The sequence below is a fragment of the Eptesicus fuscus genome, chromosome 16 (assembly GCF_027574615.1).
Source record: "Eptesicus fuscus isolate TK198812 chromosome 16, DD_ASM_mEF_20220401, whole genome shotgun sequence".
Lineage (NCBI taxonomy): Eukaryota > Metazoa > Chordata > Mammalia > Chiroptera > Vespertilionidae > Eptesicus > Eptesicus fuscus.
The window spans coordinates 41,103,916-41,131,641 of NC_072488.1; the positions used below are offsets into that span (position 1 = coordinate 41,103,916).

Sequence of the window (27,726 nt, forward strand, 5' to 3'; positions counted from 1 at the left end):
TAGATGGGTCTGCAGTCCAGGAGAGGGTTTCTGGGGAGATGCCATATAAATTCTACTCCCTTTTCAAATTTATTTAAACACTAGGGCCCCAGTGCACAAATTCATGCACCTTGAAAGGAACTGTGGGCTGCAAGGCTGCAGTGGGCACAGGGGTGGTTCTCGGCCCATCCTTCGTGCTCCCACATGGCCCCTCCTGCTGCAGCCCCGGGTCCCCTGTTTGCCGGCAGCCCCACTTCCACTGCTGCCACTGCGCCGGCCCTGCTCACACCCACTGACAGTGCGAAGTGATTGGGGCTGGTGCCGTCAGCAGGTGCCAGTGGTAGCTGCTGCCTCGATCACCCCTCAGGAGCAGGGGGGAGGTGGAGAAGCCCTCAGGGGTGATCGGGGCTGGCAGCCGCCACTTGTACCCACTGATGGCGCCGAGAGATCGGGACCTGCGCCAGGCGCCAGCAGTGGGTGTGAGCGGGGCTGGCACCGGCAGCAGGTATGAGCGCCAGGCGGGACTGCAGCATGCAGGAGCAAAGAATTTTCAGTAACCACCAGAGGCTCGCCCCAATGACAGTGACCAGTGCCCTGCTCATCTGCTCCATCATCCCGCCACACCCGATGCCCGCCTTGTTCCGCACTCTGCCCCCTGCTGCTGATGCCTGCCATGTTCCACGTGTGCCCTCTGGTGGTCAGTGCATGTCGTAGCGACACTGGTTGTTCAGTTGTTCGGTTGTTCTGGTCTATTTGCATATTAGCCTTTTATATAGATAGATAGATAGATAGATAGATAGATAGATAGATAGACAGATAGATAGATAGATAGTTCCTAAACTAATGTACTCCTCATACCAATATACTGAGGAAACACCTTTAGAAGTTCCTCCGGCTTTGGATGAGCTGTTCCATCTCACCTACAATTTCGGAGCCTACTGAAATAGAATCTAAACTGAGGCAAAATTGAGAGCAGAAAGAAGAAATATCTCAAAAGTAGACCCTAGAAGATTTTGTGATTGATTATTTTGGGGGATTAGAAGTCAAGAGATGGGAATATAAAGAAAGGAAGTGGTAACGCTTCCCAAGCTGACCTCGCCATCTATACTTTCTTCTTTAATTTTCTCTTGTCCCAACTTCAGGCAAAAAACAGCCAATTTTTGCAGAAATAACATTCCTGGGAATGTGCACTTCTATTCCTCTCCCTTCCTTCCTGGTGCCCTCACTCATCCACACACTAAAATCCAGCACATGCAGTACAATTACATAACTTGTCTATATTTTATCACAGGCCTCCCTTGCTAAGGTACATGAAATGGCTCCCTATTACCTCTTAGATCAAGATTGAACTTCTCGGCCACCTGAAGCCACTTTTTCTCTGGGCCCTCCAGCTTGATGTCTCTATTTGATGAAATGCTGCCCAACCTTTGTGGCCTATTTAGTAATGATGACACTCAGATTCTGGGAAGTGCTGACCGATAGGCCTTTCTGTGATGATGGACATGCTGTCTATGTTGTCCACCATTCTAGCCAGGAGCCAGAGGGGGCTACTGAGCAATTGAAATGTGGCTGGTGTGACTGAGGAACTGAATTTAGTTTCTTCCTTCATTTTCATGTACATAGGCACTCATGGCAAGTGGCTACTGTATTGAAAGCACAGTGCGAGGGGCTGTTCTTTCTCTCTCAACTCCAGTAGGGGTGAGTTGCTGACTTTACGAGGCCCTCATTTCCCCCTTGTACAGAGTGTTCTGTAAACGCTTAGCAAGTGCCTTCCGCCTTGCCTCCCTGGCCTGCCTGCAGCCCCCTCTCTAGCCCACAGCCTGGTTCAGAAACCCTTCCTGAAGGGCTGGGAGCATGCACACAGTGTGCAAGGACTGGCTCACAAGCGAAGCTTATCACAGTTATTATTTTCATTACGACAAATAGCTCCATAAATAGTAACAGATTTCTTTGTTTACTTTATCCGGGAACAAGTCGCACCCACAAAGAGAGACTGTTCAAAGGAACTAATAGGAAAGGTTAGTCAAAACTAAGTGAAACTCAAGGCCCAGCAGGCTTTCGTCCTTGATATTTAAATCATCTCATGATATGCCTGGCTGATGAGCAACGCTGAGGGCTGAGGTGGGAGATGACCCTGACACAGGACAGAAAGTTCCCCTACTTAGTAATTGGAGTCCACCCCCCCCCCCCCCCCACCCCCGGCATCTCCCCCATGTTTGGGCCTAATTTCAGCAGGGCGGAGGTTTGCACTGAGCCATCCACACTCTAACTTGTAACACACGACCCATGACCACAGTCACACCGCCCACGCTGGAGACTGCCATAGGCACTCAAGAAACACGGTGGATGTATGGGTGAACAGCCTTGTATCTGGAATATAAAAGATGGTTAGTCAAGGCCTTGACAATATGCAGGCAGACAAGTGGCTGTCTACTTGTCACGAGGGCATCTACACCCCTCCTGGCTGGGTCTAAGAAATCAGATTCCCATACCTACTCCTGCCTTTGCCAGGCCATTCTGCAATGCACAGATGCTTCTTGGGGTTTTTGTTTGTTTGTTTTTGTGGTTGTTGTGTTTGCCACAACAGAGCATAAACAATTTCTCAGAACTAACCATAGAATAATATCCCAGCAGCTGAGTTCTTCTGTGCGGAGTTCATTCTCTTCAACCTGCAGTGTTTTTTTGGCTCCTGTGCCCCCATCCCACTTCTTCGGTGCTGTTGGAGACCTTTAGGTTCCCCTGTCTCCTATAGTGGTTCCAACGATTTCTGTGGGCCTCTGGGAGTTCCCCATGAAGCTTGAGTCCTCAAAATCACCAGGTGGTACCTGTCTGTCTTCCTCCTCTCTTGTGCTGGCTCCTCATGGTGACATGATCATCCAGAAGCCAAGTGAAGACTCCAAATTATGCCCCTGCGAGGAGGAGGCCTCCCTCCCCCTCCCTCCCAAGTCTAATGTTGCTTCAGCTGCATAGTGACAAAAGTCACACTGGGTTAGGCCACACAGAGGCTATTAAGGTGAAGAGAATCACAAAGCATCTGCCACAGTGCCTCAGTCTTCCCCATTTGTGTGTGTGTGTGTGTGTGTGAACCACTTTTTTCTCTACTATTTACTATCTTTCAAGGTCAGATATGAGTCTTTGCAAGTTACAGTCTCAGAGCTAGAGAGCCACAGTGCTGTATGCAGTTCTTCCAGTTCCCTCCTCCCCACTTTACTCCTGCTGAAACCCTCCTATGGTTTCTTCAGAAGTTTTACACAGCCTTACGTAAGGGACCAGCCCCATGCCTGTTCTGTGGGTTACAGATGTAAGATCTGGAAGATAGCAAGCAGCTAACTAAGGAGCGAGAATCTGAGAAGAATTTTAATTGGGGTTCCAGGACTCACAGATGCAAAGCCATGCTGCTAAATTGTCATCAACATGTCAAATTACTTTTTACTACAGTTGAGTATATGCACTCATCTGATGATGTCTATCCAGAAGGAGGTTGTTGAATCAAGTATGTCTTGTTGCTTGTGTACAACATAGTATGACCTCTCTGGTTCCTGGTGCGAGGTAAGGGGTGACTGCCAGCTGGTGTGTGACAAGAACACAGACCCCTTGTGAGGGTCAAAGGAGCCCACTTAGGGCAGAGTCCTCATCAGACAGCAATACAGGATTGAAAGGCGACATGTGAATAGGATGATAACTCTGAATACAATTGGAGTCAGTGGGAGAAAGATTCTCTAATGACACACACAACTTTGGTATTTGAAAGTATGCCATGAACATAAATAAAGCTCGAAAACCACAGGCCTAGAATGAGATAGAAGGAAAGGAATTAAAAGCAATGGGAAAAGTTGTCAATTCAGTGCATTAGGGATAGGAATGAAGGAAGAGAGAAAGCTGGACAATGGAGTGACTTTTTGAAATGAAGGGGTAAGTTTAGGGAGGTCTCAAAGCTGATCTCCATCCTTGAAGTAGGAAGTAAAGTCACCTGTTGATAGAAATGAGTAACATATGCTACTTTGAACCAGGGACTGTGCTAAGTGGTTTATATATGTAAGCTTGTTTACTCTCTATGACAACTCCATAGAGTAGGGACTATTATTATCCTATCTTAACCAGAGAGGAAACTGAGGCACAGAGAAGCTGCAGAATGCACTCAGGGTGAAAGTGCCAGGAAAGGAAGCACTGGTCTCTAACCAGGTGGGAGGCAACTAGGGGGGAGTGGAGTTGGCTTAGTTCAGTCGTGGCTGCTCTGGGAACCCACAAAAGCTGAATAAAAGCCTGGTAAGACGGAGACTTCCTCCAGCCAGGGGAGGAATGGAGACACTGGGGACTGGCAAGTGTGGAACACAGTTCAAGGTCAAGGAGATGAGGAGCTCCAAGGTGGTTTCAAGGGCACTGTTAAACTGTCTGGGAAAGGAGGTAGGTGAGGCTCAGAGGACATGTTGAAACAGGGCCACAGGCAGGGTGATCCCCCCCTCCCTGTGGAGGAAAGAAAAGGAGAGAGTTGTTCTGGATGGAGTTACTGCGGAGAAAAGGTGTGGACATCTGGTCCTGTTCCAATGGCAGGCAGAGCTCTTATGTAAAAACAAAAGCCAACAACACAATACGGTGGATTCGAGGGCTTGGATTCAAGTTCTGCTTCTGTGTTCTGCTGGCAGATCCACTTTCCTTTGGAACACTTGTGTGCTATCAGCCACACGGGAGGGACAGCTGGACTGAAAAGGTAGCAAGAACGCAGCTATGGGAGGCCCTTGGGCCAGTAGAAAAGGCTGCGAACGCTCTCAGTGAGCAGGGGACAGAATGGCACTCAGTGCCACTCATCAGGAAAATTCAGGAGGTGCCAGCTTCTTGCATGCGGGCTGTGTGGACAGGGCCCGGGGTTTTGGGGGTCTGGGTTTTGGGGGTCAGTTGGGGAAGGGCCCTATTTGATAGTGAGACCGGAGCGAAACACAGCAGCTCCCCCTCGGTGAAGAATGCCCGGCAGCTTCCGGTGCCTCTGCAGCTGCGTGGGACTCACCCTGAACCCTCAGAGCGAGGCATTATTTTCTCCTCTCTCTTGTCAGATACCGACTCCCACGCAGGAAAAAGGAAGCACCTTTTGTCAGATGCTGCGGCCACTTCCTCTTCAGAAGTCTCCAGCCGATCTTTCGCTTTGCAGAATGAGGGGGCCGAGGCCGGCCGCCGGACTGCGTGCGCACTGGGCCCCGGGCTCCCCCCTCCTCCTCGGGCTCCTGACGGCCGGCCTTGGCCTCGGCGGGAGCAGGCAGCTCTCTGGGTCACGGGGGATTTTTCTCTGATACAGATCTGGACCCCTGAGCAGGACCTGGCTGGGGCCCCAGCCGCCTCTCCACCCCCTCGGGGGTTCCTCTCTCGCCTCTCCACCCACTCTCTGCACACTGCTTCATGTCCCTCAGCCAGCCTGCCTGTCTGTTCCTCTCCATAGCTCGGTCCAGGAGCGTGATGACCGGCGAGCAGATGGCAGCCTTCCACCCGTCGTCCACCCCCAACCCGCTGGAAAGGCCCATCAAAATGGGCTGGCTGAAGAAGCAGCGGTCCATCGTGAAAAACTGGCAGCAGAGGTACTTCGTGCTGAGGGCGCAGCAGCTCTACTACTACAAGGACGAAGAGGACACGAAGCCACAGGTACCGGCCAGGCTGGCTGTCCCCATTACCAGGGCTCTGTCCCCAGGCCTGCAGGAGGCGGGTGTGGAGCCCGCCCAGATCGCTATCAACTCCCAGGGGCCTTCGTACTGGGACTGGACACACATTCCTTTGAGAGGAGGTTACTCTCTCCTTTTCACCATTTTCTAGAAAAGTAACCTGAGTTGCAAAGGTGACAGGGTGACCCTCCTCCAGGAAACCCCCAGGTGAACGCCATGGAACTTCCTAAGGGCAGCTCTAAGTCAAGGCTGGCAACGTGGTCTTGATGGTAATGTTGAGTATGGGGGCTCAGAGGGAGTGGATTTGGGGTCAAGAAAATGGATTTGGGGGCTTTCACTTATTTGTTTGGTCTATCGGTATTTATTGAGCATCTATTATATGCCAGAACACTGTTGGAATAAACCGGTGAGCGTTTGAGGGAGGTGTTACAATTTTAAAAAAGGATGGTCAGAATGACCTATGAAGAGGGTGACATTTGAGCAAGGACTAAGGAGGAGAGACGAGTAGTCAGGCACATCTCTGGCGGAAGAGCACTTTCGGCAGAGGGGCTAGCCAGTGCAGAGGCCCTGAGGCGGAGCACGTGTGAGGAATAGCAAGGAGGGCAGTGTGGGATCAGCAGAGCTAAGGACTCAAAGAAGCAGAGGGGATGAGGTCAGAGAGGTTGCGGAGGGGGAAGGATGGACACACACTGTAAAGGCCACTGTATGCCATAATGAGGACTTGCGTGTTTACACTGAGGGTGATGGGGAGAAAGGGGGCATTCTTTGACTTACGTTGTAAAAAGATGGCTGTCCATGCAGTGTCCAAAAATAGACTCAGGGACAGAGGAAGGAGGCACAAGGTGAGAGGTTATGATGTTTAGCATCTCAGTGGGAGTTGTGAGCTGGAGGGAAATGGGTCAGCTGCCTGATAAACTTTGAAAGCATAGCAAACAGGATTTCCCAATGGAGCTAGAGGGCTTTGATCCTAAATCTTGGGCCTAGATCTTTTCTCCCTGCATCACTGATTCCTCGTGGCCACCATGCTGCCTGAGAGTGAAAGGGGTGCTTTAGCAATCACCCTGGGACCCCAGGAAAAAACTCTGTGTCTCAGGGCAAACAGGACAACTGGTCACCCTATCTAGAGCTCATGTCTCTGGAAGTGGAAGGCAGACTTTAGAACAGTGGTTCCCAACGTGGGGCACATGCCCCACAGGGGGGAAATTTGATTTTTAAGGGGGGCAATTTGAAAATGAGTTATTAACAGTGAATTTTTTGCATTTCTTACGGTTCTAGGGGCTTCATAAACAGTATATAAATATATATTGTGACATGTTTATGCATTTCAGTTTTCTGTTTTGAAACGTTATTTGCTATTCTTTTATATCACTTCATATTATTATTACTTTTTTTTAAAAAACAATTTCTTAGTGATTTTTTTCCTCAGTACTTCAACTGTCCTTTTGTTCTTTTATTTTTCTCTTTCATGAATGCCATGGTCTTTGGAAGTTTGTTCAGACCAAGTTAATGGCCTTTTAGGCTTCCTCCACGTGAATAGGAGTTCACTTTTTGAATAATAAGAATTATATGTCACGGGGTGGGGGGCATCAGGATTTTAGAGATGCTTAGGTGGGGCATGGCCAAAAAAAGGTTGGGTAGCACTGTTCTAGAACCTTCCAGAACCAGAAAAAAACGCCCCAAGAAGGGTGAAGATATTGGGGGTTCTTGGCAGGGTATGTGAAGAAATGAGATGGTCATTTTGGTAATAAGAGTTCTCTTTAAGGACAGACTTAAGGATCCATGATGTGTCAGCAGCCCCTGGCTAACAAGGCCCTCCACTGGAGGCTGTGATGTCTGTCACTGCAGAGGCCACAAAAGGGCCAGAGACTCCCCCCCCTCCCCCCGCCACACACACACCCCGGTTATTGCTCAGCGTCCTACGCATGGTGACCAGATTTCCTTCACTTTATGAACAAGCCAGTTCTATCAGATCCAAGTAATTACAGGCTCAGAGGATGGTAACTGGTGCGTTGATAGCTGATGCCGGAAGTCTTCCCATCAGCAGAGAGCGAGGGAGATGGCAACAATGTGTGGGCTTTCCAGAATGAGCGGAAAGGACAGCTCAGCGGGGTCTACTTCCGTGAGGTGTGGAGGGTGGCAGGTATGCTTTCTCCAAGCTTGTGTTCTTTTCCTGGCTCTACTACCCTCTGACCATGTACTTACTTAATTTTTCTGGACACCCCCCCTTTTTTTTTGGTAAAATTAGACAATCATACCTGGCCTATGTTTGTCCTAGGATCAAATGATATGTAACACATGTAAGAAAATTCCGTTTTGAAAAAGCATACATGATGTCAAAGGGTGAAATAAATTAGTGAAGGTCCTAGCTTCTCTCCCTTACGTCTGGAAAGTCCTCTCAGGATTACATGAGTCTGGGAAAATTAGATAAAGCTGCTTCTAGGATGACAAGTAGGGTTTATTTTGTAGGAAATCTCTTAATATAATCTATTTGGTCAATAGGTAGAGAGCAATAAATCAAATGAGAAAAACTACACAACCCCTAAATTGATGGCTGTAAAAAAGCATCGGGTAAAATTAAATACTCATTTCAGATATAAAAAGTTTATTTTTTAAAAAGTTTTTAGGAATACAGTGAATTTCTTAGAAAGAATATTTTACTTTATTTGAACATGTATATTTTGATTACAAAAGCTATATGTGTACATAATGGGAAATTTGTAAGATGTGGGAAAGCATAAGGTAGGAAATAAAAATGATCCCATTAGCAAAATTAACTACCCAAATCATATATATATATATATATATATATGTGTATGTGTGTGTGTGTGTGTGTGTGTGTATGTAAACTTGTCTATTCTAAATGCAGAGTTAACATAATAATATTCTTTAGTTAAAAATTTAACAATATGTTGTGAATATTGTCCATTATATAAATATTCTTCTACAATGTAATTTTTAATGGTGGTAAAATAATCTATTGTATGGACATTTTATAATTCATTTAACTAATTTCCTACTGGAAATTAGTTGAGAAGTTGGGTTGATGTTTCTATATTATTATTACAAACAAGAATTAAAAGGATATCTTTGTAGACTTTTCATATATCCATAATTACTTCATTAAGATAAAGAAAAATCTATTCAAAATAGAGTACTTTTATTATGCTACCATTTAACATTGTTGGGGGATTCACAGGCATTGCAAATACCTAAAATGAAATGAAAGTTACAGACATGAGCTAAGTTCTTTGGAAAAAGTAATGGCTTGGTTCCACACCATGTTTTACACCATTCATGCTTCTGGATGGATTAAAGACTTAAATGTGAAAAAAAAAGGAGCTAATAAAAATCCTAGAAGAAAATGTAGTTATCCTCATAATCTTTGGGAGGCAGGTGTTTTATAAGCATAGCAACAGAGACAGCATCAGGGAAAGCAAATTTAATTGCATAAATTAAAATGTCCATACCTTACATAAAAACCAACATAATAAAGTGAAAAGTCAAATAAGAAGCATGAAAAATTGTTTATGTAGATATAACAAACAAATACTTTTAATATTTAAAGTATTCTTTCAAGGCTATAAGAAACAGCTCAATAGAAAAATGAGAAAATGACACAAGTGGATAATTTCTCCAAAAATGCAATTGACAAAATGCACATAAAAAGTTCAATCTCATTAATAATTAAAAAAACATGCAATGTAAACCAATGAGATACTACTGCTCCCTTATCAAATTGGCAAGGATTTGTTTTTTAATCAAGTTGCTAAAGATTTTTTAGATATTTTAGTGTTATAGGGAACAGGAATTCTCATGCACAGCTGGTGGAAATGACAATTCATACAACCTTTCTGGAGAGGAATATGCCTTTTAAAAATGCAAACCCTCCAGGGGCCTGGGAGTTCGTGGGGCCACCTGAATGCTTGAAAATTGCCCAGGTACCCACTGTCATTCCCAGCACAGGGAAGTCCCTTGCAGTATGTTTATTTCCTTGCCTTCCTGTTTCATGAAAGAATGATCAAGCATCAATGTGACCAACCCCTAGGAAAGCCTGTTACCTAAGGCTCCTTATCACCTGAGCCTGAGAGAGACCAGGTGCCACTGGATTAGCAAAAGCAAAACCTTGAACTATTTCTCTGTCAGAGCCCATCATAATTGTTATATGCATCACCATCATCATTATTCAAAGGACTTCTACTGATATTGTTTTCTTGAAAATATTTTTATTGATTTCAGAGAGGAGGGGAGAGGGAGAGATAGAAACATCAATGATAAAGAATCGTCAATTGGCCCTAACTGGTTTGGCTCAGTGGATAGAGCGTCGGCCTGCGGACTGAAGGGTCCCAGGTTCGATTCTGGTCAAGGGCATGTACCTTGGTTGCAGGCACATGCCCAATAGGGGGTGTGCAGGAGGCAGCTGATCAATGTTTCTCTCTCATCCATGTTTCTAACTCTCTATCCCTATCCCTTCCTCTCTGTAAAAAAAATCAATAAAAATATATATTAAACAAAAAAAGAATCATCAGTTGGCTGCATGTGCCCCAACTGAGAATCAAACCATGACCTCTTGGTTCATAGGGCAGTGCTCAGCCATTGAGCCATGCCAGCTGGGCTCTATTGATATTCTTTTATTTCTATAATTCTGTTTGGGGGGGGGGGTTATTGTTGTTTTTTAATGATTTCAGACCCTACTCCTTGTGATTTTGGGAAGGAGCCCAAGGAGATAAGATGTAAATTTTAAAAGCTCACACTAGGTGAATGTATACAAAGCCAGGCAATGCTCCCTTCTATCTGAAAATGGCACCATAGGTCATGCAAATACCTCCATACCTCAACAACACAACCTCAGGGTCATTTTTTTTATGAGGCCATTGATATTTTAAGATGGTGAGGACCATGTAGATGGAGGTTATTTTTAAGTAATGAACTTAGAGAAATGTAAAAAAGAAATGTAGACTTCCCTTTTATAGACAATTCCGCCCTCCCCCGTTTTCTTCTCCTGCCTTCTTTGTCTCCTCTCCTCTTCCTCCTTCATTTTCCTTTTCTTTTTCCCTTTTCTCATACTCTTCCTCCATTTCTTCTTTTTCTTCTACTTTCTCAGTCTTAGACATTTTTATTTCTAGGCATTTTAATAAACATTTGTTCTTTTGGGGTCCTGATCTGATCTGAGAATTCCTTAAGACTTTTGCCTTCATAGCTTCTTTGTTGCCTTTCCTCTTTACCCACACTTTGTTGTAGAATAAAGACACAGGTCTACTCAGCTCAGAATCAGACATGCTACCTCCAACAGCCAGTGAGATGTAAATTAGAGTAACTAATGTAGGGCATAATCACTCTGTCCCTTCGTGCAGTCACTTAGACTTTCAAGCATCAATTCCCTCATCAGCAAAGTAGAAGTGGCAAATCTTGCCGTGCTCTTGATATGGAGCTTTGCGGGGATCTGATGAGCTAGGCCAGTGGTCGGCAAACTGCGGCTCTCGAGCCACATGTGGTTCGCGAGCCGCGGTTTGCCACTCTGTTGACTAATGAGTTTGCCGACCACTGGGATAGGGGCTTAATCACAAGGAACAACAACAGTCTGTAATTATTGGAATCGAGAGTCTAGGTCAGTGGTCAGCAAACTCATTAGTCAACAGAGCGGCAAACCGTGGCTCGCGAACCGCATGTGGCTCGCGAGCCTCAGTTTGCCGACCACTGAGCTAGGCTTGTGACAGTGCACTGTGAATGGTAAAGCCTCGAGCATACACATGGTGGGAGTGACTTGTTTGTCTAATAGCATCTTCATATAGAAGGGGTTTTGAATTCACTTCTGAGATGAATTATTATTCTGCCACTTACTAGCTCTGTGACATTGGGCCAATTACAGAACCTTTCTGATCCCGTTTTCTGCCTTGTTAAATGGGCATAATGATATCCTGCCTGGAGGATTGCTGGAAGGACTAAATGAATAATATATTTAAGGTGCTTAGCAAGGGGGAAAACGCCATCCCTTTGAATGACTCCCTGTGGTTCCGCCCTTCATGCCCCCTCTTGCAGCCCAGCAGGTATCATGGTCCACCCGGCCTTCACAAAGACCTGATATCTGGTTTGGCCAGGAAGTCAGGTCCTTGGAAAAGTGGGAAGAGGCAAGCGTTGGTGAAGATGCCCCCTCAGCCCATTCTCCTGTCAGGATCTTATCCTTAGCTTGCTCTCCGATAGCTACCACTTTATTTGATTGAGGCCTGAATAGCAGAAGGGCCTAGCTTTCCATGTTCTTCTCCATCCCATCACTATCCTACCTGTCTTCCAACTAATAGGTGATAAAATTGCTGCCCATTGTAAAGGCCTGACTTTTGATCTTTCAGGGTTGTATGTATCTACCTGGAAGTACAATCAAGGAGATTGCCACAAACCCAGAAGAAGCGGGGAAGTTTGTCTTTGAAGTCATTCCAGGTAAGTGACAAAAGGTGGGCCAGAGGTATATTACATTCTTATTTTCTTCTGGATCCTATAAGTCAAAGATACATTCAGTGAGTCTGTCAACAGCTAACCAACCAACCTAATAAGAATGCATAGTCGGCCATAGCCAGTTCACTCAGTGGTTAGAGCATCGGCCTGCGGACTGAAGGGTTGTGGGTTCGATTCCTGTCAAGGGTATGTACCTTGGTTGCAGGCTCAGTCCCTGGCCCTGGTTGGGGTGCATGTGGGAGGCAACCAGTTGATGTGTCTTTTTCACATTGATGATTCTCTCTCTTCTCCCCCTCCCTTCCATTCTCTTAAAAAAAAAAAAAATCAATGGAAAAACATCCTCCGGTGAGGATTAACAAACAAAAGAAGAATACATAGTAGTTCCGTCTGTAGTCAATGAACCATACCAGCTCATTAACTAGCAAGCGAACTAAGTGGGTGCGCATTCGGTTCAACTCTGTATGCATTTCCTGAGCATGGACACTAGGCACTGGGACACTGATCTGGAAAGTACATCATCCCTGCTCACTAAAGGAAGTTCAGTCTAGAAGGGGAGTGGGGCATTAATACTAAACTCTAAATTGAACAATGTGAAATTGCCATTTTGGTAGGTGGAAAGTAGTTGACGGTCAACCGTCTCTCCTGTGGTTCAATGTGGCCTAACAAGAAATGACAGCTCCGACTTGCTGAGCACTTTGCTCGTGTCAGGTGCTGCCATTCACCTATTGAACATGTTAGCAGCACACGGGAGGGTGCTTTCCCCAATCAAGAGTCACTTTACCTTCCAGGAATGCATTTGGGACAAGGGGAGCTTGTCTTGCTTTGTCTCGCTTTGTCTCAAGGGGAGTTTGTGTTTGTGTGAATCCATCACACTTAGGCTGCTTCTCTCTATCTCTTGCTCCTTTGCCAGCCCGGCCCCGCCAGGAACTCCAGGTCTGCTGCTTAGGCCGAGCAGCCAGGCAGCTGCACCATGCTGACATAACAGGGCAGGCCACCCATCCCCTGAGAACCCCTTCCCTTAGCTCCCCCCTCACCACTCACATGAGGCAGCTACATGCATAAGAAACTTGATGGAAAAGGCAGTGTAGCAGAGAGGTTAGATGTGCCCAGTCTGGAGCCATCCTGCCCGGGTCCAAAACCTTTTCCTGCCATTTACTATTTCTGTAACTGTGATCAAGTTCTTTCATTTCTCCCTGCCTCTGTTTCTTAATCTGTACAATGGGGCCAATGATGATAATAGTAAGGATTAAATAAAGAAATATATATAAAACACTTGGTACAGTGTCTGGTATACAGTTAATGCCATGTAAGTGTTTGATATTTGAGAAAGAACTAGAGGAAATTATAATGTAGAAGTAAATCATAAAATTGGCTATGGCTATTCATATAAAACAAAGAAAAATATTTCTTTTTCAATTCCGCTCTTCCCAAAGAGCCTCCTCATGGGTCATCTCTTGCTTTTTTATCTGAAGGTCTATCCTTCTCTCTTCCTCCTCAGAGAATGAGCTTTTTTAGCCTCTCCTCTCTGGACCCAGGATTTCCTCCCCAGCACCATTCATGGGTTGCCACCATCCATGGTCACACGTGTCCCAAAGCCTGAATTCTCAATCTAGGGTAGCTCTACTGAAAACTCCAACTGCAAACTCACAATGGTCTTTGCACCAATGTCCAATACCCTCAAAGATTGCTGTGCTAGGGTAAAATGAAGATTTATTCTCTCATTTTCACTCACACATGCAGGCTGCTGGGGAAATTGTTAGACCACACACACACACACACACACACACACACACACACACACACACACAGTCTCATAAAGAAAAACAATTCTAAAGCATGGTAAGGTAGGGAACAATTTTCCTAAAGGTGCAATCTTTTCCAAGTCTCCTCCCAGATACAACCCTTTATGTTATGATGCAGAGAATTTTCAGTCCTGCTTTTTGTCATTCTCCTGTGCAAGATGATTCTCAGGGGCCATTGCTGGCATAAGGAATGACCCTGCTAATCAGGGCCAGGATTTCTTGTAGTTATGTTTTTCTTTATTTGGGACAGGCAAAAATTTAGGGCAGGCTTCCTTCTCCCTTCTTACCTCCCGCAGAAAACTATCTGGTTTCCCACCCAAAGGGAGTCCCTAGGGATAAGGGGGTTATTTCTTCCGGTGCATATGCTGCCTTTGATTCTCATACTGCCTTATTAGATGTCATTCACTTATTCAACAAATTTATTGAGCATCTGCCATGAGCCTGGCACTATTATGGGAACTGGGAATCCAGCAAAGAACAAAATAGCCTGCGTATAGCCTATATGGGAGGAGACTGACAAAAGAAACAAATAAATGAGTAAATTGTATAGTTTTTATGCTGGGATAGTGCTATGAAAAAAATTAAGCAAAGAAAGACAAAGTGCTGGTTGAGATGGGGATGGCAGTGGTTGACTTGTCATTTTAAATAGAGCAGGAAGAGTAGGCATCATTGAGAAGGTGACCTTTGAGGAGTGATCTGAAGGACCTTAAGGAGTGAGCCAAGTGCCCATCTGGAGGAGGAGCATTCCAGAAAGGGGAATAGTCAATGCAAAGTCTCTGAGCCTGTTCACATGTTCAGGAAACATCAAAGAGACCAATGTGGTTACAGTGGAATGATGACAGGAAACAAGAGTAGGAGATTCAGTCAGGGGTGAACACAGCTTTTACTGGCACTTACAGGCAATTGTAAAAAGTTTAGTTTTTATGCTTAAGGATGGGAAACCATTGGGAAGTTTTGAACAAAGAAATGACATAATCTGACTTATGTTTTTCCACTCTTTTGAATTGAGAATAAAAAGAGACAAGGACAGAGCAGGGAGACCAGTGAAGAGGCTATTGCAATCATGCAAGTGAGAAATGAGAACAGTGAAGGGGTGAGAAATAATCATTTCTGGATACGTTTTGAAGGCAGATGGGACTTCATTTGCTGATAGATTGGATGTGGGAAAGAGAAGCCAAGGTTGACTGCAAGGTTTTTGCCTAAACAATTAGAAGGATGTATTTGCTGAGATTTGTGCAGCTAGCAAATTTTGGGGGGAAGAGCAGGCTTTAGTTTTGGACATCTATAATAATAAAAGTGTAATATGCTAATTAAACCAGACGTCCTTCTGTCCTTCCAGACAAAGCCGGGGCTGCGAGGGAAGCCCGGGTCCCGGGTGCCAGAGGGAAGCCATTGCTGGCAACCGGGGGTGGGGGTGGGGTGGGGTGGGGGAGGAAGCCTACTCTTGCATGATTTTCGTGCATTAGGCCTCTGGTATTAAATAATTGCCTAGATATTAATGATAAGAAAATAATGTTCAGGATAATTTAGCTACTTCTGTGAGAGAGGTAAGGATAGGATGGTAAGGGATTTAGAATAGGGACTCCCCACTTATTTTGAAGTGGGAAGAGATGATAGTAAGGAATATCCCTGGAGAGGATGACATTTGAGCTAGGTTTTAAAAAATGGGTAGGAGTTGCTCAGGCAGGGAAGAAAAGAAGGGAGGCTTCTTTCTGATAAGGAAATAGCCCAACATATGACACATTGAACAAACTGTTTAAGTCAAAGAAAGCAGGTCCCTGAGGGCAGAACTGCTATTCATGGGCTTTGTATTAATGTTAGGCAATTTCTCTCAAAGAGAGCCCATCCTAGCACTTCAATGTGCATATTTTTATATGGCAACAAAAGATATTCAAATTTCTTTTGGACCTGGTTTCTTGAACCTGTGTTAATATCACTGTGCCTCGCCTTCTCTACTCTATGGGATGGCCGGATTTTGAATCTATGTTGACATTGGGTCATCAGATCTTCTGACCAGAAGGGTGAGTCCATGGAAGCCTTGACCACTCCGCAACATCTCGAGAGCTGGATGTTTCTCCATGGGGTTGCCATGGTCAAACTGAAGGAGCTCTCAGGAATCAGGGTTAACTGAAAGGCAGTTCTTAACAACAGAATGGATTGGGGTGTGGGCATGGTGGGGCAGGACACCAGATAAATTTTGGCCAAAATTGGGAGCAATATGGCCTAGTGGTTACTCTTCTTGGAAGAAAGGAGACCAGCAGCTCTGCCCTGAGTTTGGCAGTAACTTACTGGGTACTAATGAGCAGATGCCTTTGAATTTCTGGGCTTCAGTTACATTACTTGTGAAGAGGAAGTGATACTAGAGCAAAGGGATAGTGTGATTTCTATGGAATGTTTCAGTTCTGCCTTGAGAACTTTTTACTTCCTAGTCTACTTTTGGAAACACCCAGATCTCAGGATGTTCCTGAATAGCCAGGGCTCCCGTGGACTGACACTTCTGGTGAGAACAGCAGATGACCCAATGGTAACATAGATTCAGGATTAGGTCATCACAAAAGATGAAAGAAGGTGTGGCTTGGTGACATTAAGATGGGTTCAAGAGACCAGAACCAGTGGGAATTTGAAAGTCTTTTGCTTTCCTGAAAGAAAATATAGGTTTGAGCACAAATGTGGTGCTAAAACAGGCTCTCTTTGAGGGAAAGGCCCTGACATTGAGAGAAGATTGGGTTGATGTCTGCAAAGGCACTTTGAAATTTAAGAGTACCTGGTAATTGAAAAGGGTTTCGATTATATTCTTGTCCTTCCCAAGACCCATGTTTGATGCTCTCCTTCCTTTCTCCTCCTCTCTCCCTATTGTCCTCTATTATCATTTTTTCTCATTTTCTCTCTTGGTCTCATTTTCTCTCTGTGGTCAGTGCTTGTCTAGAGAACTAGAGCATCAGCAAAACAATAAGGGTGCACAGATATTCAGTGCCACCGAGGACAAGCAGATAATGCTTTGGTGTTGTTTAAAGGATTGTTTAATTGAACCATGGAAGCAATTCAGGTTCAGCTTCTCTTTGTTTCCTCTTGCTCCAGCCCCTTTCCACTCTAAGACCTTCATTAGTGTTGCTTCTTCCTCTAGCCTCATGGGACCAGAGTCGCACGGGACAGGACTCCTATGTCCTCATGGCCAGCTCCCAGGCGGAGATGGAGGAATGGGTTAAATTCCTTAAGAGAGTCGCTGGCACACCCTCTGGAGGTAAGGACCCCGGCAGGCTTTCCTGGGCAGGTGTCTGTAACATCTCTGGGATAGGGGGGAAGTAGCTCTAGATATGATCTTTCCTTGAACAGTGTTCAAAGGCCTGAGGACAACTCTGAGGTCATGATCATTGTCAAGGCTCTAGCTTCCTGTCTCAGGTGATCTCAGCGGATGTCCCTGAGTCCACCTGTGAACCTGGGGTCTGGGGCAGGGAGGCAGTTCTGGGGCCTGTGACCTGCCATGTGGGGGCTATAAGAAAAGAAGTAATTTGGATGGGACAGCCAAACTCAGGAGTGCCTGCCTCAGTCATCCTGGACAGCGGCAACCTATTACAAAAAAAGAGTAACATGGTTTCATTAAACATTTCCCAATTCCTAAACCCAATAATTTTATGGTGCTAATCAGGCTGAGATGAAGCTTTTATATACTAAAGCTCTATTATATGCTATCCAGCCTGCATAAACGTAGCTTCAACCTTCCTTATTGCCCTGGATTGTGAAATGGTTGACATTTTCTGTTTTCCCCAGCCCAGCACTTTAGGCTGTCTGCATTGACAAGGGTCGTGGATGTTGCCTAATCGTATACCTAACCCTAACCTTAAACCCTAACCCTAACCTATGTGCTGTAGCCAACATCTGTGTCCCTTGTGCTTGGCTCAGCCCTGCCACTGCACACTGCTTTACTGTGTCATTGTCCACATGGGGATCTCTCCCTCCCCCTTCCTCAAGGTCAACATCCTAAGAAAGTCAAGCATAAGTCCTGTAGGCAGGGGAAAGTCCAAGGGAGGAGAAAACAGAGTACAGCACTATTTATTTATTCAAGGAACAGGGTTTGGCTTTGCTGTGGCATTTCAGATGTTCTTCAGGCCTCTCATTGAACCCAAATAATAGATCTCAGGATGAGAAGGCATTTGAAGATAGCAGAGTGCAGTCTGGGGTCCTGGGGCAAGTCAGACATCTGTTCTTCCTGTTTGTAAGTCAGGAAACTTGAGTCCTGAAGAAGTAAATAATTTGCCCAAGGGATCCAGCCATGGAGCAGCAGGGCCAGGGCTCCTGCCTCGGTAGGTAGCTCACTTCCACTTGTAAAGATCCTCTGGTTCTGTTAGCTGGACAGGGCACGCACCCTCAACCACTGAGAAGTCTGAGAATGTTGCTGCTGCCTCATTTGTGAAATTTTCTATGGATTTTCCCACCCAGAACCTGCTCACTGCTCATGACCTTCACTGTACCATCCTGTGAGGTGTTATACTGCTTAGGTTTGAATTATAATCTGTCTTCAACAGAACAGCCTCCTTGATCTTCTCCAAACTTACCAGTCTCCTTGGTCTTCTCCAAACACCCTGGAAATGTTTCTGAATCAGGGTCCTTGCACTTGCTGTCTGTAATTCTCTTCCCCCAGGTAGCTGTATAGTTTGGTCTCTTGCTTTGTTCCTGTCTTTGCTCAAACATCACCTCAGTGAGCCTGCCCTTGATCATCTCATTTAACATTGAACCCCTTCCCCACCCTTCTTCCAGCCCTCCCTATCCCCCTTTCCTGCTTCATTTTTCTCCTTTCCTACCTTCTTCTAACATGCTAAATATTCTATTCATTTGTTTTGAGTTGGTCTCCCCTCACTAGAATGAAAGCTTCAATCTGCTTATGCAGGAATTTTTCCCTCTATTTTGGGGAGTGTGGTATCCCAGAATCTAAACAGTGCCTGACAGAGTAGGTACTCAATAAATGTTTATTAAAGGAATAGGCCCAGGAATGGCCCCCTCTATCCAAGCAGCACTGTGTTCTACTCCCCTAGGCTGTCCACTTTGGTAAATGACCACCAGCTTATCTGCAAAATTATTCGGTAAATGGGTTGCTCCCTCTAGAATGATCTTCCTTCAAGCATATTAATGATGAGCTTTAGTGAAGTTCTTTAGGGTTCATAGACCCCTTAAAGAATTCAATAAAAGCTTTGGATACTCTCTTCAAAGATATGTTCATACAAAATAAGTTTGAGTTCAACTTCAGGGTATTTTCAGACCCCAATAGTCATCTACACCCCCCAGGTAATGAATCCCAACTCTTAAGTTTTCAAAGTCACTCTAGTGACAGTTCTGCAAAGCTAAGGCCTCTTCCTGCCCGAGTCCTCTTCCTGGCTCCTTTCTCCCTTGATGGGAAAGATGGCCTACGTGGTTTCCACAGCATACCCAACTTCTTCCCTGTGGCTCCTCCTGCCTGGTAGCTGGCCCTGAGCATTCCTCTCACCTTATCTGATTCAGGAACCAATTCCAATGTGAGAGTGGATGTCTCCTACACGTCATAGACACCAGCTGGGAGTCCTGCAACTTAACTCAGTACTGACATTATCCAAATAGCATCAGATTCCACAGCCTAAGGGCCCAGTCCTACAAGACTGACCCCAATCACGTACACACTTCAGATGTCATGGCAAGTCCAGCTGTCACCTGTGCTTCAGGATGGCTGACTATAGATGGGAATTTCCAACAATGACCTCCTTGGTTTTGATTAATTTGCTAGAGTGGCTCACAGAACTCAAGAAACCAGTTTACTCACTATATGCCAGTTATTCTAAAAAGATATAACTCAGAAATAGCCAGATGGAAGAGATACAGAGAGCAAGGTGTGGGGAAAGGGACATGGTACTTCCATGCCCTCTCCAGAAGCTCCACTCTCCTCCATGTGTTCATCAACCCAGAAGCTCTCTGAACCCTGTCCTTTTGGGTTTTTATGGGGGCCTCATAATACAAATATGATTGATTAAATCACTGGCCATTGGGAATTGATTCAACCTCCAGGCCCTCTCTCCTCCCCTGACTTCTGAGTTGAGAGGGTGGGATCGAAAGTTCCAACCCTCTCATCATCTGGTGCTTTCCAAAAGATTAAAGATACCTTTATAACTCTCATAATGGAGGTTCCAAGAGTTTTACGAGCTCTGTGCCAAGAAACGAGTCAAAGACCAAGTATATATTTCTTACAATCAATCACACTGTCGCACCTTAGACAGCAGCACCTTCCACAGAAGTTCTGGATGCAATTCCAGGTTTTTGCAACTTAAGTAGGATAAAGGGAAGAGAAGAGATCACATCTCCACTTCCGGTGACTTGTTCTCAGACTCATAGCTGCCCATTTTCTTCAAAACACCTCCTCCTTTTAGTAAGAGGGCTCTGCCTCCGCTGGATCCCCACATTGAAACCTGGTCTCTGTCCCATCCCCAGGGATCAGGCAGTTCACATTGCAAATTGTTACTCAGTCGGGACATGTTCTGCCCTCTTCCTCTGGAGGCTGGCCATCTGAGGCATTTCTCAGGCCACTGCTGGGTGCATAAGCACTGCACTAAACTGTGTACACTAGTAGGTCTGCTCAGCCCAACCAGATAATAAGACCATGGAGTACTAGTATGTCCCATGTGTTAAGCGTCTTTTGTGTTTGCCAACACTAGACATAGAGTATATAAATATGGAATTGTTAAGTGCCTAGGTTCCTTTGTTTCCTCTCATTTTTGAAGTTCTCTTGTCCTTCAGAGCATGATTTCACAATCTGTAGTGCAGTGTGGCTCGTGAGAGAGTGCTGTGTCTGCCATTTATTGTTCCATGTGTTCTGGTTCTTTCTTTCTAGCTAAAGTGGACATTAAAAGGAATAATTTCTTACTTATTTTTATTAATTCCCTGATTCCCCTCCCCCAGATCCTAACACCAGACAGATAAAAGTTTATTCATGAACTCAACAAATGTTTTTTGAGAATGTGTCATAGGCCAAGCATTGTGCTAGCACCAGGGGTACAATAGTGACAGAGAGAGTGGTGGGAGGAGTGAGGAAGGAAGAGAAGAGAAAAAAAGGCAAAGTCCTTTCTCTCAAGGAACTCACAGTATAGTATAAGACACAGAAATTAATTAAACACACACACACACACACACACACACACACACACACACACAAAGAAACCCATGTAACTACAACTCTGAAAAGTAGCACAAAGGAAAAACACATGGTAAGATGGGGGGTGGGGGAGAATTGTATTTGTCAAGAAATTCAGGGAAGCCCCGAACTAGTGATGATTCAGCTTAAATCTGAAGGGCTAATAGAGGCTAACTAGGCAGAAAAAGAGGAAGAGGAAGTGTCTCTGTCAGAGAAATAGCATGTGCGAATGTCCTGTGACAGAAAGAACAGGCTCTGGATTGAGAGGAAGGTGAAAACAGTGAAGATAGCCCTGATAAAGATGTTGGTCTTCATTTTAAGGTGGCTTGGAAGAGGGTGATGGTGGAGATGGAGAGAAGTGAATAGGTCTGTGCAGCATTTTAGAGGTAACATTGCCAGATCTAGGAATGAATTCAACATGAAGGAGAATGTGGGGTCCAAGATGAGTCCTCTATTCCTGGCCTATGAGTGAATGGAGGGATGAACACTTGGTTGGCAGCATCACACTGCTCAGGGCCTTTCCTGGCAATCCTCCCTGCTCCTGACTATCTCAGCCTCACTCCCACCCCCAACCCCAACCCCCATCTCTTACCCCAGTGATGCCAAAAGTCCATTTCAAGTCTCCTGGGCCTGTCTGGTAGGGTTGCTGCACTATTTGCTAAATCATCTCCACGGGAGGGGGAAAAGCATCTCCGTTTAGCCAACAACCCACCTCCAAGACTATTCTCTCTGAAGGCTCGACTGAACCACCTGCAACTGTGAAAGCATTTCCAGAGAAGGGTGGGCTGGCTTCATCAACACTAAGTGAAATCCTGTGTTCCTGCCAGATGCTTTGATATATGGGGCAATGCTGGTAAGGGCTTGCGTGAGGGAATTTTTTTAACCCACCTCCGTGGTATCCCTTGAATGGCAGTTGACAATTAGCTGCTAAGTAAAAGGAGGCACTTATTTTTATTGTGGGCCCTGACAGCTTTATGTTCGCTCTTTAAAAGCCAAGAGTCATGTGTATAAAGGTGAGTGGGGAGGGGAAGTGGTGTGGGAAGGAGGAAGGGAGGGCCCGGGGCAGGTGCCTACAGATCCCAGAGTTTCTGTGCTGGAGTCAGAATCCGAGCAGTATTTACAAGCATGTGCTGGTCTGAAGGCGAGAGAGGGTGGCTCTCCCAGCCTGGGGAGGAGGAGAGGCTTGAGGCTGGCCCAGCAGAGGCTGCGATTCCTCGCTGTTGCCTGCCTCATATTCCCAGGATGCCGCAGTGGGCAATGGGCTGTGGCTTTCCCTCTCTGGCACTGCTCTTTGGCTGGAATTTCAGGAAGAAAATCCACAAGCTCCGGAAGAAAGGTATTTCCTCGCTATTTTGTGATTCACGTCTTCCTCTAAAAGACACTCTGCCCAGCTCCCCTTCTTCCCTCCCTTGTCAGGGATGGGGAAGCTCCTGGAACTGCGCCCACGGGAAGCAGGTACCAATGCTTAGCAGACAGGGCGAGTGGGAAGGGGTGAAGCTGGGAGCAGGAGGGGGCGGGCAGTCTCTCCTGGTGACAGGGGGGTGGGGGGGGAGAGAAGGGCTCTTTTGTCTTGAACCCAGGAATGTTTGAGTGATGATGAAGGAGAGACCAGGAAGTAACAGCTAATCCTTCCATTTTAATTTCCCCAAATCAACCCAGTGTCCTGTTATTGTTATTGTGTGTGTGTGTGTGTGTGTTTAAACAAAACTAGGGAGGGGTCTTGAGAAATAAAGGCTGGATGATGGCCAGTAAGCAGAAACTGGGCATCAGTCCACCTCTTCCTCCCTTCCCTTAAGACAGGATGATGTCTGAAATTTCTCCTAGACAATTGTATTCCACTGACTTTAAACAGAAAGTATTAAATCACTGACTTTGTAATCATGGGGCAAATGTGTCCTTGGATAAATTCCTGATCTGAGTCTCAGTTTTCTCATCTGTAAAATGGGACAGTAATATCTACTTCTATGTTTCTTTTTTAAAAAATATATATTTTATTGATTTTTTACAGACAGGAAGAGAGAGGGATAGTTAGAAACATCAATGAGAGAGAAACATCGATCAGCTGCCTCTTGCACACCCACTAACTGGGGATGTGCCCGCAACCATGCCCTTGACCGGAATCGAACCTGGGACCCTTGAGTCCGCAGGCTGACGCTCTATCCACTGAGCCAAACCAGTTTTGGCTGCTTCTATGTTTCTTATAGGACTAAATGAGAGCCCATGTGAAAGCATCTAGAGCAGTTTGTCATAGAATTAACTTAATTAATTATTATATGACATATTGTGATTAGCTAATCATTTAAAATTTGTATCTGTTAAGACGGAAATGCCTCTGTTAATGTTGACTGGTCCAATATGATGAGCAGTTTCTAGTGAATGAGTGGCTGGCAGAGGATAGAAAGAGCAGGTGCAACCTAGGAGGCCATGGTACAGAAGGGAAGCCTTGGGGTGGAGAATGGTCTTTGAGTGTCTCCCACCCCGTTCCTCCTTTATTGGACTCTTCCTTAGTTTCATTGGGATGTCTCAGCTCATCTATTCCCCATATCTAGGCTACTTCATGTCCATCCAGGATCAAAGGGTGGCAATCAAAACCCAGAAGTCAGAGGTAGGCAGAGCTCAGGATTGGTCTCTGGCTTTCCAAGGATATTGTATACCAAACTCCTCATATTCGATCTGAGATGAAGAGTGATGAAGCCTGACCTAGACAAACTAAAGCAAACAAGGATGCTCCGTCTCTCTCGTAAGAAGTTGGTCCTGATGTGTCTAGAGCTTGCAGAAGTTATGTCTTGTTGGAGAGAATAGCTTTGGCTGATTTGTAGGCTGGAGATGTAAAGTCCCGAAGTCTTCATCATATGGGTGATATTTAAAGCCGTGAGATTTACAGAGTATGTGCAGATGAGAAAAAGAGAGCCTGGGACACTCTGACATTTGGAGGACAGGGAGAAACAGAGGGGTCATCAGAAAAGGCTGAGAAGGAGCAGCCAATGAGATAAATGGAGAACTGAGAGAGTGGTGGTCCAAAAGCCATGTGAAAATTTGTATCAGGAAGGAGGGGTAATTTGATGGGGGCTGATAGAGGAATTAATATGAAGATGGAGAATGTGACCCCAGGATTTATAAATGTAAAATAGGCCATTGATCTTGACAAGTGCAAGTATGAAGAAATGCTGATCAGAGTGTATTCAGGAGAGACAAGGCTGAGTACAGGAGGGGTAGGGGACAGCAGGTAATAACAGCTCCTTGAGGACTGGTCCATCATGTGCCAGGCTCTGTGCCAGGAGATAAAAATAGATGGTGAGCCAGACAGGCTGTCGGCCTTTGAGGAGCCCACAGTCCAGTGGAAGAGAGAGATGTTTAAATAAATCATTGTAAAATCCATGAGAAGTGATGGAATAGAAGTATATACAGGGAGCTCTATGAGCACAGAGGAGAGTGATCAAGTCCCTCTGAGGCGATGACCTTTGAACTTGGGCTACAGTAAGATCAGGTTTCTAGGTGGGGAGAAGGAGGAAGGGCATTTGCTCCAGAGTTTCCAAGAGCAAAGACCATTTTTTCACTCTTTCTATCATAATCTCTAGCTACCACAGCAGATGCTCAGTCTGTATTTGCCGAGTGATTTGTGAATTCCAGTGAAAGGAATTTGCAAGAAACAGAGTTGCATAAGAAATCATTACAGTAATCTTGAAAGTGGCAGCAAGGATAGAGAGGAGAGACAGTTGAAAGTGTAATTTAGAATGTACTGATCTATCTGGAAGGAAAGAGGGGTGTTGCAGATCATTTCAACACTCACACTTTTGCTAACTGGGCTGAGTGCAGGTACCTTGTATTAACGTGCTTGGTGTTTGATTGCTGGATTGACCAAATGCTATAGCTGTGAGGAATGCTATAGAAGAAGGGTGATTTGTGAGGGGAGGGTGGGTAGAATGAGAGTGAGGTTGGAGAAGACACTGGGAAAACTGCCATTAGGTGTTGGACTTGTGGAATGGGGTGGGGGGTGGGGGAGAGAGAGAGAGAGAGAGAGAGAGAGAGAGAGAGAGAGAGAGAGAAATTATGGAGATAGAGATAGGGAGAGACCAGGAGCAGATATGTGGATTTTAAGTTACCAGATTGTAGGTGATATCCCAATGTCTAGAGTGGGAGGACATCTGAGCTGGAATGCCAGGAAATGGCACAGCAGGTGGAAGAAGGGGCACAGTAAAGGAGACTGCAAAAGAGCCCATAGGGATGTGGGGATCAAATGAAAGTGGGTGATTTTGTAGCCATGTAGGGAGAAAGTCTTGAAAAGGAAGAAGAATCATCCCTACCAGAATCTTCAGTGAAGACCAGTAGAGTGGAATAAGCATAGGAGGGCACTGGAAGTTTTATTGGGCAGACTGGGTGGAAAGATGCAGGCTGATTAAACCAGATGGAGAGGATTGAGGGGTTGAGAAGTGAATGCTAAGGGCAGAAGTAAAGGCTGTGAGGGTGGACGACTCCTTCAAGAAGTAGACTCATCATTTTTTAGATGAATATACCAGTGAATAGAAGAAAGGAAAGCATTGGTTGTTTGAGACCTGGGATAGGAGATTAGTCTTTAATAAATTAGCAAAGTCTTAGACACATACGGGCTCTTTCAATTGAAAGAGAAAAATACAAAAAGAGAAGGAGTGAAATCTTGGAAGAGGTGAAAAGGGTGGAAGAAAACACTATCTCGGAGGAAGCACAGGGTCCTTTTCTCCCTCTAAGAGTCAGGCAGACAGACAGGAAGAAGAATAAGAGAGGCAGGGACTGGAAATGAGGGAGTTCACTCATGATGTCCTCAATTTGGAGAGATAAGGGAAAGAGGAGACAAGGTCACCTGCTGAGACAGGAGAGGGAATGGTGGTGAGCTCAAGGGGAGTGGTGAAGCTTTGGAACCGACCTCACAGAGATTGGAAATACAAATGTCCATGATATGTTAGGCTGCATTCACGCATAGCTCCCAGTGACCTGATAAAGGCGTGGAGAGGGAGTGGAAATCAGCAGAGTAGAGATGATGGAGAGAAAAGATGTGGGGAATGAGTGTACTGGTGAAAGTGGACAAGACTGATGGACTCAGAAGAGGAGAAAAGTTAGAGGATTGCCTACGCAGAGGGGTATAAGAAGAAGCTTGATTCCAGATCACCTGCAAAGTGGACCTTCCTTCTGCTTGGGGACCTTGGAAATGCAGCTCACATTTGACAACTCTGACAGCTGTGTGCACACTGTCACATTGTGTTTGGGAGATCTTTCCTTAGGAGGCCCATTGGGCCCCTTGAATTCAAGTTTCAACTACTCTGAAACACATCCACCTGTCCCTTTGAAGTGCTCCTCCCTCGGCCCCTCAAAGGGAATTTTACAAATGCCATGTGGCCTATATTGCAAGTCAGATCATTTTAATTATTTCCTTCCAGTTTGGTGAATATATCTATCCAGGTCATTTCACAGACAAACAGCAATCTAATTCTATATTATATTGACATTCTCTAATTGTTTCTCATTATTTTGCATGGGTTCTTTTCATTTTCATAATTTGATGACAAGCTAATTGAGAATAGCAATCCCTTACTCTGTATAGCCAATGGAATGCCATGTGGCCTGCTCCTGGCACATGGCAGGGTACTCAATAAATGTTAGCATGAAGCTGAATTTGTCTGCTGAGATATCGACTAGTGTTTAAAGTAAATAAATGCCAAAATTATCATTAATCATGGAAAGCATTAGCTTGAAGATGAAATGATTTATTAAATAATTTAGCAAAATTTCTTGACTCTACCTTGTGACAGGCCCTACGCTAAACACTGGGAATAAAAAGAGACCATCCCCATATTTCTAGCATGAGGGAGCCTACAGTCATACAGAGGGCACAGGGACATACACATAATTATAGCACAGTGTAGAAAGGGATTGGGACATTTGAGAAGGATACGGATACACAGAGTAGAGATAGAATCTCTCAGACTGGGGTCAGGGAAGGCTTAGCAGAGGTGACAATATTTGAATGGAGCCAAGGAAGATAAATGGAATTCCAGCAGACAGAGAGGGGAGAGATGAACAGACTCGGCAGTGAGAAGAGGCCATTTGAGGGCATGAACATTGGAGAGCACCGTGGGCTTTGGGAACACCAGGTGAGTTGCCTTTGGGGGTGTGGCAGGAAGTCAGGCCAGAAAGGTAGGTGGGGGCCGGGCTGAATGCCAGTCTAAAGAATGCCAGCCCCAGCTTCCAAACTTTAGCCACAGAAATATTTAATCAGTCTCACTGAAACACAAGTAAAACAGACAACAGCCCAGCAGGTCTGGTTGGGAATAGGGAGAACAGAGACCCGCTTGTTCAGCTGCTCCTGGATCTCATGCCCTCACCTCTCAAGCACTTGATGTGATGAGGGAAGGGCTTCAGAGGAAACCCCGAGGATTCTGAGGGGTAATTTTAAAAACACTGCTGTGGTAATTTGGGAAGAGGTGGCTGACTATTAAAAATAAGGAGGAATGCGCTCAGGTAGACCAGTGGTTTAGATAGGTAAGTAGTAGGAGGGCTTTGAACATAGAAGAAACACAGTCATAGATGAGAGGAATCCAGCCTGGGCTAACCTGGGACAATGGTAAGGGTGGAAAGGACACGAGAGATTCGAGAACACATTAGAGCTCTTAATAGGTGGAATCCACATTAATTAGAGACTCGTCCAGGGGACCAACTAGAGAGAGAATCA

General features: G+C 45.3%; 1 protein-coding gene across 1 annotated transcript in view; it reads left to right on the top strand.

The window, feature by feature from the left end:
- ARHGAP25 (Rho GTPase activating protein 25) overlaps nucleotides 1-27,726 on the top strand; it is a 77,622-nt gene that overhangs the window by 32,659 nt on the left and 17,237 nt on the right. Inside the window, exons 2-4 of the mRNA XM_008147512.3 lie at nucleotides 5,408-5,607; nucleotides 11,969-12,056; nucleotides 16,998-17,114. Coding sequence (XP_008145734.2) covers nucleotides 5,408-5,607; nucleotides 11,969-12,056; nucleotides 16,998-17,114 — 405 coding nt within the window. The remainder of the gene's footprint in view (nucleotides 1-5,407; nucleotides 5,608-11,968; nucleotides 12,057-16,997; nucleotides 17,115-27,726) is intronic.